At 42.3% G+C, this 15302-nt stretch overlaps 1 protein-coding gene across 12 annotated transcripts in view; it reads right to left on the bottom strand.

The window, feature by feature from the left end:
* Positions 1 to 15302, bottom strand: part of LOC306972931 (receptor-type tyrosine-protein phosphatase F) — a 312548-nt gene that overhangs the window by 112683 nt on the left and 184563 nt on the right. For 9 of the 12 annotated variants that reach the window (XM_079569644.1, XM_079569640.1, XM_079569648.1 and 6 more), the window contains 3 exons: positions 8508 to 8696; positions 5651 to 5668; positions 1728 to 1838 (listed from right to left, as the gene is read on the bottom strand). In XM_079569644.1, the coding sequence (XP_079425770.1) occupies positions 1728 to 1838; positions 5651 to 5668; positions 8508 to 8696 (318 nt within the window). The remainder of the gene's footprint in view (positions 1 to 1727; positions 1839 to 5650; positions 5669 to 8507; positions 8697 to 15302) is intronic. The other 3 variants (XM_079569647.1, XM_079569651.1, XM_079569643.1) reach the window with 1 other exon arrangement.

The raw sequence follows: 15302 nt of genomic DNA, 5'->3' as shown, positions 1-15302 counted from the left end.
CCAGTGTGATATCTCATTTGAAAGCCAATTGGCTTGTTGCACAATGTGGCTACGCTAGTTCCTCTGAGCTGAAGTTGTGGGCGCTAGTACTTCCTGTTCGTATTAATTTCCATTAAGATTAGCTTAAACCCGTTCGAATCATCGTATTTCCTAAAGATTCTGTGAGTTCCTGGTAGATGATCACTTACTGCAGGTAAACGAGTTGCTGTACAGTGTAAATATTTCCGTAGAGGGGATGTCTATGTTTATAAGGATCAGTGAGTTTGTCTTGAAGCTAAAGGCTAACATTAATTTCATGCATTATACAATTTGAAATAGTGCCTTTTATTCATTTTTTTTTATAGCATGCTAGCCTTTAGCCTCAAGACAAACTATCAATCCTTTATGATCACAGGTGTCTCCTCTGAACTCGTTCCATCCTTCATAAAGATTTAAACACACAGTAAATGATCTCTGCCCACAACACAATCTTTAGAAAACAAGATTATTATTCCAGGAAAAGAATACAGACAGGAAGTACTGGCGCTCACAACTTCAGGTCAGAGGAACCAGCATAGCCATACCGAGCAACAAGCCAATACCTTCTAGTTTCTAAAAGCATGTGTAAGATCTGTGTGAGTGAAACACAACTTGCATCACATTTGTCGTTCCCAACCCTAAACCTAACCCCCTGATCCGGGCGGACGGCGAGTAACAGGTTAACAAACCTCCAATATGAGACACCTGAGTGGAGCAATTTCACTCCCTTGCACCTCGACTACCTCCCCCTCTATCTCTCTCACTCTCGCTCTCTCGCTCTGCTATTCATCGTGGGACATAGTGGTCTTTCTGTAAAGCTGACCCAGCCTGATCCGGGATGGGTGCTACACTGCCCTTGGCCTGCATTAGTCTGCTCACGGAGACAGCACAACAAAACAAATCCCCAAAGTCTTCTGTGCCTTTCAGCAAGTTTCGCCAGAGGATAATGGAGCCTTTTGATACAGCTGAATAACATAAAAATAAAGATGGATTTTCATACAAGCAGACTTTCTTTTTTTCCGCGCAGCTGTTTGAAGCCACACCCGGTCGCATCCAAATGAGACGCTATGGTTAGTCATTGCTGCTGGATGGAGGCCACGGCGAGGGTAATGACTGAGAAAACTGGTTAGCGGACAGACAAAAAGGAGAGCAATGGGTGAGATCATTTGGAAATCCTACACAATACCTATTCACACTCCGCCCCGTCAATACCCTGCTGGGCGGAACAAGGTATGCCAGGGATTATTGGTTTAAGGTCATCGGGCGGTTAATGGAACAAGACATCAATTAAGTACAATCAGCACGGACAGACCCATACTGCACCAACAAGATCGTTCATCTTATTGACATTATAGAGAGATGACAGGGAGGACAGCAATCAGGGTTTCGGCACAAAGTTCTAGGAGTCAAAAGTGACGTTGAAGGAATTTTGACCGGGAAGATACAGTAGTTTGGGTTTACGAAATCCAAGAAAACAAAACTACAAGAGAGATGAGAGCTTTGTTGTAGCCAAACGTCTTGATTTTATCGCCTCTTCTTTTGTTTCTGTTCCAATTGTATATTCTTCTGGCATTCTTACTCCGCTTTGGTGTTTTGTATAGAAATCACTACTAAAAATCAAAGTGCAGAAACCCTGAAGAATAGCTTTGTATTGGAGGCTTAGAAGAGAAAGACATTTAGATTTATCCGCGCTGAGAAAGAGACCTTACCTCGCACGTAGAGATTGGCGGGTGCAGAGTAGCGGGTCCCGGCGCTGTTCATGGCCACACATTCGTACTTCCCCTGGTCGGACTCCTCACTGTTCTCTATCTGTAGCGCCCCTGCGTAAGAGAATTAACAAGTTTAGCCGCCTGACAGGCCGAAAATAAGAATCAAACTGCAGCGTGTGTGAAGTGACGTGAGTGGTCGGTTCATGCGTAATTAAGTGACTTGAGCGCGGACCCAGTTTTGTGGGAAAATGCTTAGGGCAAGGGAAGAATTTAGATGATTTGGCAAGTTTGAGGGAGTGTGTGTGTGTGTGTGAATTTGCCTATTCCTGCTCTTTCTCAAAAAGACCGTGAGGGGTCAATTAATGTCAAAAACATGTCAGGAGCGCTACTTAAAATGAGCTCTTGCGAATATTAAGTTGCATGGTATCAGTCAAATATGCAGTGAAAACATTGACACATTCATTTCAACCAGGAGAGACTGAGACACACACAAATGAGTGATGCTTGATGACTATTTATTGAACGGGTAAACCTTGGCGTCGAAACCCTAGCAGGGAGAGATGTTCTGCGGGAAACAATAATGTAAGAACTGCTAATTATGCAATAACAAGCCAGTCATGTCAACAAAATGATCACTGACTGTTATTATACGCCATTCGCTGTAATTAAATCATTGGCATGTCTGGATTTGCAATGATAGAAGAGTATGAAAGGATTGTTGGAGAAAATACTTCTTCCCTGCACGGGCCTAGAGTCAGGTGGTGAAGTTGAAGAGGCTGAAGTGGTTGAGGGTGGCACAACATAACATAGCATAACACAGGATCATGAAGAATATGAGCGAGGGTGCATGTGAACAGATCGAGGGGAAATTGAGCTGACGGAGATTGGCGGAGTCCATTGCCTGACAGCGACAGACTCTTGAGGGAGTGAGTATGAGGTGGTTGAAGGCTCTGCTGCTTCGATGGAGTCTAGGTGGACAGGGGTTACGGCGGGTTGCTGAAACAGGATGATCACGGGCAGCAAACTTTGATTTGCTGACAGTGACAAGACTCTTGAGGTAGCGGTGGCTAAAGGAGGCCTCTGTGGGGGGGAGTGAAGAGGACAGAGGTTGCGGCGTGGAGCTGAGACGGCAGGAAGGGGCGAGTCTGCGCATTCATATGAACGGCTTGACCAGCAAAGATGGCCACGATTGGCTGACCATAACAGACAGGTGACAAGAGATCGGACAAACAGTCTTTCCTGGGTGAAATCTGTATTCCATCGGCAGGTATGGGAAAGAACAGCGTGTCCTCAAATCTTCAGGAGTAGCTACAACTTGGGCCCGAGCGCCGAGAGCAACAATATTCGTTATTTTGACATATTTTGACAGGGTTGCAGCGTGTCCGGGAGTAAAGTCCGTATGACGAATGGCGCTTCTGTCACACTGCTCCCGCTGCATGGCTGTGTTCTCTCAGCATGGAGCTGCGAGGTCATTACTGCTTTCCTTCATTACACACTATTTGACCATGACTCAGTGCAGGCCTCGGGGAGCGGCTCCTCAGACAGATGGCGCAGATTAGTATTCACATCCCCAAGTAGCCGCAGTCATCAAACCCAAAAGCTAACATGCTGTTTCGAACAAAGCATCGGAGCCCCGGGGGAACCCGTCTGGGGTGTGACCATTTTGACACACCGTCTATAGCCACCGTGTAATCATCATCGCTACTGGATTGCAAATTGTGACGGTGGAAGAAAGTTTGAGGGGCTGGGAATAAACTTACCTTGCGGATCTAAAAATGCATGTTCTTTTTTTTTTTTTGACATTTCAGGGTATGCATATGACAAGCAGTGATAACAGTCGAGAACGGCTTTCCGAAACAGCATGGTGCTAGCATGAAAGACAGCCAGCCACCATGCAGTTTGAGAATGACAGATATAATGTCACAGTATATTCCTCCATATTTCATGCAGTATGAGATGAGAGCAACAAACAGGTTCATCACCAACCAAAGGAAACCATTGAGGGAACAGTATAGACAATGTAGTGATAACACAGTAGATCAACATGGCAGGACAATGACGTCGTGTTTAAAAACGGACATCTCCTGACATGCAGCAAGGTGTTTATGCTGTGCATGCTGAGCTCGCGACCGTCTACTCCCGCAATGAATTCTTGCATACTAATGGAGATGTCACCAATCTGTCAATCTGCCCATTTTCCCATAGGAGAACGCAGCGTGCGCGCCACTACAGCAAAAGCGAAAGGGGCACAGAAGGTTACTCCTATATACGGCAGATGCAACGCTAAACTCTTTCAATTAGTCAAACTACTTTGGCGCAGGTGGATCCAAGGTCATTTCAAAGTTTTATGACACTAAAATTACATTAAGCCAACTGTGGGGGCTTTAAAGGAAGGTACACAGATATAAAAGACAACGGCGGAATATTAAATACACAGAGAGCAACGGTTAGAGCCTCCCTGAACACATCCGGGCTAATAAAGGTTGCGCTGAAGTGTACACATTGCAACAACTCTTCGAACTTGTAAGCTCGGCGGCCCGACTAGTGTATGCAGTACATGCTTGTTATTAGCAGACCATCTAGGCAAGTTCAAAGCATAATTTTACAAAGGTTAAGGGAGTGGGTGCTGAATCTATGCAAAGGTAGGCTGAACTGTGCCATATAAATCAGGCTACAAGCTTTTCTGTTCCTTAATCATATGATAAAATGCATGGGTGTTGCTTCATATATGAAAACTCCCTATACATTTAGAATCTGTGGGTGCATCTGACACTTACAGTATAGTGTGCATGGGTACTTTCAGTGCACAGTGTTTGCGCGATGTCTATTCTCCATATGTGTGCAGCCAAGTCTAAATAGAGTTCTCTGGTAGATGTCAAGGTCTAACTACAGTCATAGAGGCAGTGGCTCCAAATGTATTCAAGCTTGCTCCAGACGTCCACTATTTACCTCAATGTTGTTCAGCGCAAATCATGCTTTGACTCGGGGGGGAAAAAGACAATGATTTCCATAAAAGGGTTTTGAAACTTGGACTAACAATCACTCGCCGGCACAAGGAGGACCACTGCTGTACGGGGCGTATGCAAATTCAGCCGCTCCCATTTACATCCAGGCGGCGGCGGGATCTCTCTGGTGGCTATGCACGCACTGGTCTTTAGTTTAAATTGCATCTCTTTTGCCTGGCAGCGTTGAAAAGCCAAAGAAGAGGCTCGTGACATAGTTTTTTTTTTTTTCTTTTTTAGTTGGGTTGAAATATGCTTTTGTGTTTGTTTGCAGTCAGAACGAGGTGGCCATTTTACAGGGTGGCATTTAGAACTTGAATTTTGCAGGGGTTGTCAAAGCATTTTCCATAGGGTGCAATTCCGGGAAAATAATATCCGATAGCAGACACTAATTACACAAAAGCATCACTTTGTATTGCGTTAATTATGCAAGTTTATATATTTTTTTGTGCCTTTTGGAGCAGCACAAGATGGATTTGTGTGCGTTTGTAAATTCAGCTTCCAGGCAAGTCAACCTATGCCAACTCAATATGCAGTAAAATGCCATTTGAAGGCTGTTGGCTTCATGTGACAACTTCAAAAGGGAAAAGACTACTCTGAAAACGTTCAAAACCAAATTTCAGGGATGTGTTTGGCTGTGCAGTACAATCACAGGTACATTATCACACTAAATGTCAACAATATATTTATTAAAAAGATAAATACATCACAGCTATCTCTCAATGTCTCTTAACGTTGCAACATCGAAGGGTTGGTGAGCATTTGTTTGTAAAGAAATGGCAGACAAACATTTGCTTGTGGACTAGACACAGGGGGGAGCTGGAGCGCGGATGGAGCTGGGAGATGCACACGGGTCTGACGTGATGTTGTGGGGGGGAGGAAATGGTGAAGACGTGACATTTTCCAACACATCCTCCTTACCTCTAATTGGGGTACCACCTACAGGCGCGAGCCATTTCAATGCAAACAGGGCGGAGAGATAGAGTTAGTTATCCACACTCGGGGAAATACATGACTTAAGACCAGAGCTATAGAGCAGCGGTTCTCAAACTGTGGCGATAAATACAGAGGACACAGCAGCTGAACACAGAGGCATGCTGTATACATGGGATAAAGTGCAGCTGTATGGTTTTGCTTTTACAGTAATTGTTTAGTTTATTCTTTAAATTTGAGAATCACTGCTGTATGTTGACAAAGCTCATTCGGTGTCACGGCTTGCAGCACCAATACACTTCAGACTTTGGACAAAACTTTATGTTGTTCTTCATTTCACTGACAGTTTAATCCCCGTTTGTCCTTGTACAGCTTTACGCAGCAACTTAAGCAGATTTTTTTTTTTAAATAGAACTTCCAAATCTGGATAACTCCCACTCAGTCGGTGAAGAAAAAGCATCAAAGTCGCGCAAGGTAAGCACAGTGACATTTATCAAAACTTATTTAGGTCACGAAAGAAATGATACCCTCTCTTAATGAGTAATAAGACACATTCATATTTTTGTACCTTGGGAAGCCAATTAATAGGTATACAAAGTGTGGCAGCATCATTTTACACTTCTGCATGCTTTGATATGACACCAGCTGTCACAAAAATATGCTGGAATAGCAGTTGTTAGTTTGAGGGCATTACATATCAACACTTTGCCAGGCACAGTTATCATACGTGTGAAAAAGTAATTAGAGCGTGTTGCTCAAAGCATCTAATATTTGGCTATATTTTGCAAAGCTCATTTCAATATTATGAAAAAATACCGGCAAAAAGCAGCGATGCAGCCTCTCTATATAATTCAGGTCAGGCCGGCGATGTTTATTTATCAAAAACGACAAACGCTGTGATACAAAAAAAGCCCTCCATTGATTTTTTTATTGTTATTTTTTCACCAAGCTAATGCATCACCGGCTGCCCTTTCGCTAACCCAGATCCGCGCTTTAAAGGATTCGCGGTTAAAAAACAAAAAAAAGCGCGACTCTTTGTACTTTTTACAAGGTTGTGAACCCGTGCGTCACTATCAAAAGGTTGCAGAAGTTTGGATGTAGCCGCCGCTTGTCATCGCTTCAATTGCCGCCTATGCTGTGCCACGGCTGAGCTGGCTAATAAAGGTGGCGGTGACAAGCTGTAGGAAAATGTTCATGATTCATTTTGATCAAAGACTAGGCAAAGCAGACGCGACAACAAAGACCTATTTCTATTGGCTTTTTCCACATTGTCTCGCGACTGTCAGCTGCTGTTGGGCCTAATATGACGCGGTAACGAGCAATTTGAACATGGCTGATCAATTTTGGAGCGGGAATGTAATTGTGTTTTCCGACAGTTGGAAATTTGCCATTAGATTGGCGTTTTTTTTCAAACTAAGTTGACGGTGCACATTTTACCTGTGCACAGAAGCATAACTCCTTATAACCCCCACCTTAACCGAGCACATAGCTCAGTTTTACCCAAATCTAAAAGCTTCTTGACAACAGCTTAAAGCCTATAGGCCAGTGTCACGCCTCATTTGAAAGCTAAGACCTACAAAACTGACTTAACTTGACCTAACTTTTTTGTCGCATTTTTTGTGTTGTGTTTTCATAGGTTTTTTTTTGGTCATGTTTTGGTCACTATTTCATCACTCTTCAGTCATGTTTTTGTTGCTCTTATAGATTTGTTATAGATACAGACGGCATCGCGTCATAGAAGGGGGCGTGGCTTCGCTGAGAGGAAAATAGAATCTTTTGGGAAACACGATTTTCGACTTTTTTTTGCCTTTTTCTAGTGAAATATAAACTTATTTATCACACATAAACAAAGTCAAGTGTAAATCGGGCCCATATGGATGTTTTCTCACAGCAGATTGTTCAGCAGAAGTGAAAAAACGGCAGTCGTAGCTAGCCGCTAATATTAGCACGATGCTAACATGAAGCTGTTGAACCGCTTTTCTCCTCTCCATGTCCTTTTTTATCTTTATTTAGTAGAAAACTATATTCATAATTTAGCTTTTTTGTTTTGTTTTCCCCCTTAACTGTTTTCAAACATGACCATATATGGGCGATTCCAGCAATGCCGTCTGTATCTATTGTAGCTTTTCCAGCACGTTTTTTGTCGCTCTTTTGACACTTTTCTGTCAAGTGTTTTTGCTACTTATTCGTCTAATTTTTGTCTATATTTTGCTTTTTTTTTTCATTTTTATGTTGCTCTTTTGTGGCTTGTTTTTGTTGTGTTTTTATCCTCGTTTTCGCCTCATTGTCGCTATTTTGACACCTTTTTTCAAGAAGCCTTTAGATTTGGGTTAAGCCAAACTGGAGAAAATGTGCTCGGTTCAGGTGGGGGTTCAGAGCTGAAGAGACGACGACTCTGAACTGCTCACAGAATTAAAAGTATATATTTTTGCATTCAAATTTGACTAAAACCAAATGAAAAGTAGTTCATGGTGACTAAAGCTAAACCTTACTTTTTTTAGCTACATTTTCATCACTTTTTGTCATGCTTTTGTCACTCTTTTGCAGCATTTTTATTCTAGTCTTTTTTGTTACCATTTTGACACTTTTTTCGAGAAGCCAAACTGGGCAGAATGTGTTCAGGCGGGGGGTTAAGAGGTTAAATTCACTGCCAAAGGAACAGGTCTGTGCTTTGTTCAGCAGTGATTATGACTTTTTTTCCTCAACTAAACTTTGATTAAAACTAAGTGGAAGCAAGTCTTGACTAAAACTAAACATTTTCATCAAAAGGCTAAAACCAAATTAAATTACGTTGCCAAAACGAACATTTCAGAACATGTTTGCAGTTTTTCATGTGCTTAATTACCTGAGCGGAGCTGTTTGATGCGCCCGTTGCTGCTGTTGATGTCCACGGGCAGCATGTCTTTGTACCAGGAGATCTCGGGGTCTGGGTTTCCGCTAGCGGCGCACAACATGGTGGCCGTCCGAGTCTTCTCCACCACCCGGAGCTGGGGGCCCATGTCGATGGTGGGGAAGCCGTGGGGTATCTGGTCCTCTGCAAAAGAAGAGAGCCGACATTTGAGTCAATTTGAGGGATATTAGAAGGCTGGATGAAAAGAGAGAGGACAATGGAATCACTTTAATCACTTTCCTATTGATTAGAGAGCAGAGTAGTAGAAAACAAATCAAATGTATTTATAGAGCACATTAAAACCAAACTCTTCTTCACCAAAGTGCTTCACAAAAAAGGTCTATAGCACAAAATTATAAGACAATAGACAACATACAAGCAGCAAAACGCTAACAGCCTGGATAAATGCGAAAAAGTATAAGTTTTTTCTTCTTATATCTTGAGCTAAAGTGCTCTAAATTGCCCTTACATTACAAAGACTATGCCGGTCACTCCACAAAAACACAGCGAGAGACAGAAAAATAACAGCGTGTTCTGAAGTGTCATAAGGGCTTTCGACTGCCCTTTTCTGAAGTGCATTTAAGCTGGGGGTGAGTTGGCAAGGACTGACAACAGAGCAGACCGAGCAAAATGAACAGAATTTCAGGTAGAAGATGCCATTACCAACAAGTGCAGAGTACACACATAGCACGACCGGAGCAAAATCCTGATTTGGTTTTCAGATGGAGATGCGTTTGATTATCATAGCTGCGTTATTACCCCACACGAGGGCCTGGGGCTTAGAGAAGAGGACGATAGTCACAATCTGCCTTTGGGCGCCCATGCATAAATGAGCCACCTTAGGCTTAGCAAGCTAAACAAACCTATTTGAATAATCCAACTCATCGTGATGCAAGTACCACATATCCATGACAACCAGCATCCTGCAGGAAACACAATATGCAGATCTGAAGAAAACCGGATGAAATTTATGCTGAAATCATGACATTTGACAGCCGTGAACACCGCCAATGTATTCTTATTATTCTCATGGTGTGTTAGAAAGGGCGCTGGTTCCATATTTTTAAAATCATATCTTCATAACACCATATTCCAGTACCATGCAAACAAACTAACATATTCCCAAACTGACAATATAGCAAGGCCCAGCACTTTGTCATTCAATTTAATATTCTGTTTTATGACATTGTCTCAGGAAATAATGGGAATTTAATCGAGTCGCAATCTTGTTCTCAATTGTCGGTATGGGCCTTTTTAATCGTTAGGTCTACAACCAGTTCTGTGGCAGAAACAGCACCTGGTTTGGAATTCGAGGAATATGAAGTCATATTTTTGAGGCATGGCAGTGGAGGACTTTTTGTTTAAGGTGAGGTTTACTGCTGTCTTTAAATGTGATGTGATTGATCAATATGAGCATTTTCTTGTCATATCACTCTGCCCTACCACCAGTAAATACCCAAATATTACGTAATGTCCATATGTTTCACACATTTCTATACATTACCAGCCCCAAACATGCACAAGTCACTCCCTCCAGGTAAGTCATCCTGACCAACCACTCTAAGTTGCCCTGAGGCACTGGTTTAAGGATGGGTCAATAGCAGATGACATATTTCCCCTAAACAACAACATTTAAAGAGCTAATACACATTTCAATGGATGAGAACGATGTATTGACATAACTATATTTTTGCCGATCAGACCCCGGCAGTAGACATCAGATATATGAATTGAATTAAGAAGGGAAGGGCAGATTAGAGTTGGAGATGTCTTCCCCTGGAGCCTGGACACTGGTGGTGATATGGGAAGGCTGAGAGGATGCAGCAGGGAGAGCCGTAGATTAAAGAGGCGGTGAAGGGGTGGAGGTGGGTCGCAGCACAGCTGGGAAGCGAACAGCCATGTGTGCCAGAGGCTTTAAAGCAGAACCGAGGGCGATGATTGGATGCTACGAAGGTGTGGACACGATCATTAATTGGCTAGCGGAAGGTGATGCTAAATCGGTCTCCCATGTAGAATTTACGCCTAGGCTTCATTATTTCAATTTAGTCTTTATGAGCATCTCTCTGTATAATTGGTTTTGCACAACCAAAAGATTTTAAGAAATATGCTATAATTTTCATCTCCTCTCTCTCTCCTGCTAAAGGCATTGGCATCAAGGTGGCACGTGCCCTTAGATAACACTACCAGGAGCCCTCACTGCTGCATTTCCATAAATAATTTGTTGCAGACAGGCCCCATAATAAATCCTCATTCAACCAGTGGACAGCGTTATTAAAAAAAGGAAATACAAATGGCCCAAGAGAGATCCGTTTTATCAGCTTTGCTCTCCGTCCAGTAATCTCTTTTATCTCTCTACTCATACGGCTATGTGTCCTCAGGGCCTACAATGCTAAGATGAAATAACTATACTCGGGAGTTAAACTTAAGTAAGATTAAAGAAGGGAGGATGAAATAATGCATGAATTAGGAGAGTTTGAACATAATGGGTATCGCTGGATTGGAGGTTTTAGCCAAAGTAGGTCTGTTGGCGGTCTAAATTTAAGTAATGGTCTTTTTTAATAAAACGACAAGGGCTGGGGAGGACAAACTCCAGCAAACTTATCTGTTCAAAATTGGCTATTTCCATTAAATTCTGTTTTCTTTCTTGCATTTCTCCAATTTTCCTCATAAATCTGTCTGAATAATGCGATAGTCAGATCGATATAAAACAGGTTTGTGGAGTACGTGTTTATAATTGCGAGATATGGTCAATGCCATGGTCTCATTGGGCGTTTATTCTCAATGAGACCACTGGGAATGAGTTAAAAAGGACAATCAAAAAAATCCCGCTGCAATATAGATTTAATTGCCTGTGTCAAGTCAATGTTTTCGACAACAAACAAATACCTTATCCGCTTTGTGAGATGTAACAGGGCTAATCTCACATGCGCCGTGAGAAATTAATACTTGATAGAAAAGTCCCCAGACAACTTGCATTTGCATTTGTCAAAGATTGTGAGCAATTGTTGACATTTACAATAACACACTCCCTAAAGCTCATCAAAGAAGATTTAATTGTTTCTTTGATTTCTAAATATGGACCCGTTCCGTATCAGGTTATGACAGCTAAAAGTCGACGTTCAGTTTCAGAAGTGCAATCATTTTGTCAACATTTCATAGTTCCACTTTTCCTAACATCACCCTGTAAGTACTTGTTAATTTAATCTAATTATAAACTGCTTGAGAGTCTCAACAAAAGAAAAAAGATCACACTAACATGGAGGCCCGTTCCCAATCGTGTACTAATAATCGGAGAGCGCGACCACTTCTCCAGCACGTCCCAAAGATTCTTAATGGGGTTAAGATCTGGACCATGTGGCGGCTAAATCCATGTGTGAAAGTGATGCCTCACGCTCCCTGAACCACTCTTTCACAATGTGAGCCCGGTGAATCCTGGCGTTGTCATCTTGGAACATGCCCCTGCGATCCGGGAGGGAAAACAATTTGTGAAATAACCTGATACGTTCACAGCGTCAGTTCACGTCATTCTTTGGTCTCACAATGTTGCTTACACCTGAACCATGACTCATACTATTTCTACTACTGTTGCGTACTTTTGCACTCAATCTAAAAGGAAATGAATCATACGTCTTGCTAACCTCGCCCACCTAGGAAAAGTACAAGAGCTTTTAATGTGCAACTCTATGGAAGACATCACAGGAAAATGAAAAGGGGTGCTAGCTGATTGTTCAAACTCTGAACTTCTGAGTGCTTCTTCCTGCACTTGGCTCTGGCCGGTAGCCTGGATCATCTCAAATACAGATGCGGCTGACAGATCTCTGCACGCCCCCCCCCCCCTTATCTTCGCAGCGGGCCTTTCTTCCTGTCTAAAGACACTGCATTCATTTGAGACAAAACCAGAGGAGGAGCATCTGGATACCCTTTACAAAACAGACAACCTGCCCGACAATGAAATAATACGCTCCAATTTGTCACTGAATGAGTAATGGTAACAGTAGCGGTCTGTGTCTTCCTGTGTGGTTTGTTCGGTCTAACCTTCAAAGAGGCAGGCAAGGAGAGTGAGAGAGAGGGAGGGAGGGAGGAGACCAAAACTACAGTCTGCAACATCAGAAAATATTTGGTTTTCGAAGCGGGCTGAATTGGGCAAAGTCTAGACTTAAAAGGGGGGTTGTAAAATGACAAAAATGTGCAAAACCCTACTAAAATTTACCAGGACAAAAAGTGGGTAACGCAGATCTGAACCAGGACTAAAAAGTCTCAAAGCCAAAGTCAATAACAAAACCACACACCACAAGCATTAAAGACAGTACAAGTGACGGACAGTATTCCATAAAACATATGACCTTCTGCCTAGATTAAGATGAAATCAGGACTGAACTGGGTCTAAAAAGATCTAAATTGAACTTGGTGTAAAGTCTAAACTTGCAATCATCCATACCAGCTGAAGAAGCCCAAGTACCGCAGTTTGAGAACCACAGTCTTAGAACAGTTGAATGCAAATAGAACTGCGGCAAAAGTCGAGCCGGCACATACACACTTTCCTTTTTTTTTTGCCTATTGAATTATGTCACACCCAATGGGAGCTAAACGGCAACCTCACCTGCTAAAATTCACTTAGAACATGTTTATAATGGCCACAAATCACCGGAGAGAAAGTCCCAGGACACCAGAGAACACAGGCCTATTTTCCATGTGCGCGCAGACGGGAGAGGAGGGCTACAGCTGGTGCAGCTTCAGGTGGATGTGTTTTGGGACTCGCTGCTGCGTTTAGGGACCCTAAAATAAAACTAAATTATGTTGTGTGAGCTTGTCTGTGCAGTCATGCGGAATTACAGCTCTCCGCATTAAGCAGTCATGAACACGGAGTGTGCTATACAGTTTGGTAACTTTTCCTTATCGTTGACTGCAATCTTCGCACATTAATGAGGATTTAAAAAAAAGAAATATTGCAGCATATTATATTAAAGACAAACAAAGTAACTTGTTTACCTTTATACATTTTCGTAGTCCCTCTGTGGGTAATACAAGTGTTAATGGGATGATTGGGGGGTCTTTCATCTCCCCCTGGTGTCTCTGGCCGGTTCAGAGGCACAACACACACTAAGGAATCACGAAGAAGCTAACGGGCAAAGATACCTAAGGGCTAGCACCACTTAAACATTACTTATAGCCAAGTTTGAGTGAAAAAAAATATCTCCATTGTGTAATTGGATGTACAATATCCCTCTCTCTCTTTGTCTTTTCTGTCAGCGTACATTTACTCTCACGGACAATTAATGAGTAAAAAAATGCAACATGCTACGACACCTGCGGTGGTGCATATGGTCTCTAGGGGCATGAGTTACTTAAATAAAGAGTAAATACTACGCTGATAGAAAAGACAAAGGGAAAGAGGAATGTTGTACATCCAATTACAAGATGTAGATATTTTTTTTTTTTACTCAAACTTGGCTGTAAATACTGTTTAAGCTGGCAGTTAGCTTTAGCTCGTTAGCCTACTAGATTCTATTAGTGTGTATTGGTGGCTCCGATCCATAGGCAGCGAAGTTGCAATTGTGGTTTTCTGGCCAGAGACACTAGAGGGAGATGAAAGACCTCCCAATCCTCCCATTAACACTTGTATTACCCCCAGAGGGACTACGGAAAGGATTTATTAAGCTAAACAAGTAACTTAGTTCTTTAAACGTCTGTGAAAGTATGTGAAAGCATGTTACAAACTTTAATACCTTATACTAATATTTAAATTGTGTTCTACTGAAGCTGTGACAAAGTAATTTCCCATGTGGATCTGCAAACATTCTCAAAGTGCAACCAAGAAAAGGGGCATTGATCAAGGAGCCCATTTTCTGTGAAAAATAATGGAAAATTGGGAAGGAGAGAGAGCCCATGAGAACCTTTCTTGCCCGGAGTCCCTGCTAGTCGGTCGACGGCCCTGGCCGATATCGAGTTAGCGGGTTTTATAAAATACATATCGCCTAAAGAATTGCAGCCTTGGGATTTCACAAATACAACCATTAAAACTGAGATGTCGAGTACAATTAAGCCCAATGAATGAATGTCACCTAAAACGCTAAACTTCAGAGTTAACACAAAATGAGCTTGTCATGTTAATAGGCTGTGCGCATCCGTCAAAAGCATAACCTTGAGAATGTTCGAGTAGCGGACCATTGTGTTGGGTTCTTCAACGTTTCTAAAGCTGAAGAGACTTGAAGCAGGTGGCAGGCTGTGAATGACGCCCGCAAAGAAAAATATGTACATTGAAATCCGCCTGTCAGTCTTCCTCAAGCTCCCTACAGCCCACAAAAAAACACAAAAAAAACACCTCTGCAGAAGTGTCGTTTCATTCGACTCCTTGACTCAACGCGGCGCTAGCAACCGCTAAACAATTATAGGTTTACTCAAAATGAAAAAGTAGCACTTGTCAAACATGCGAGGAGAAACGGTAAGACGTGCGAGAAATACATAATTATCAATAACAACTGAAATTCTGAAAAACAAGTTGAGCGAGTTAAAAAAAAAGGTATCCAAATCTGTAGTAAGGTGTTGCTGCTTCACAAAAAATGGGGCAGGAAATAGGATGCAGTATAACACAAAAAGTAGCCTATTGCATTTCAACTTCATAATGTACTCCCACCTCTACTTCTACTACACTTGTTTTACTACTATTACTGCTGCTGCTGCTGCTGCTGCTTGGATTACTTTCTTGTCTTTTGCACCTGTGACGCGAAACTTCCAATATATTTTGAGGCA

The sequence above is a fragment of the Gobius niger genome, assembly GCF_951799975.1.
Source record: "Gobius niger genome assembly, chromosome: 13".
Classification (NCBI taxonomy): Eukaryota; Metazoa; Chordata; class Actinopteri; order Gobiiformes; family Gobiidae; genus Gobius; species Gobius niger.
Note: the sequence above shows the minus strand (reverse complement) of the source record. Positions and strands in the feature narration are given on the sequence as shown.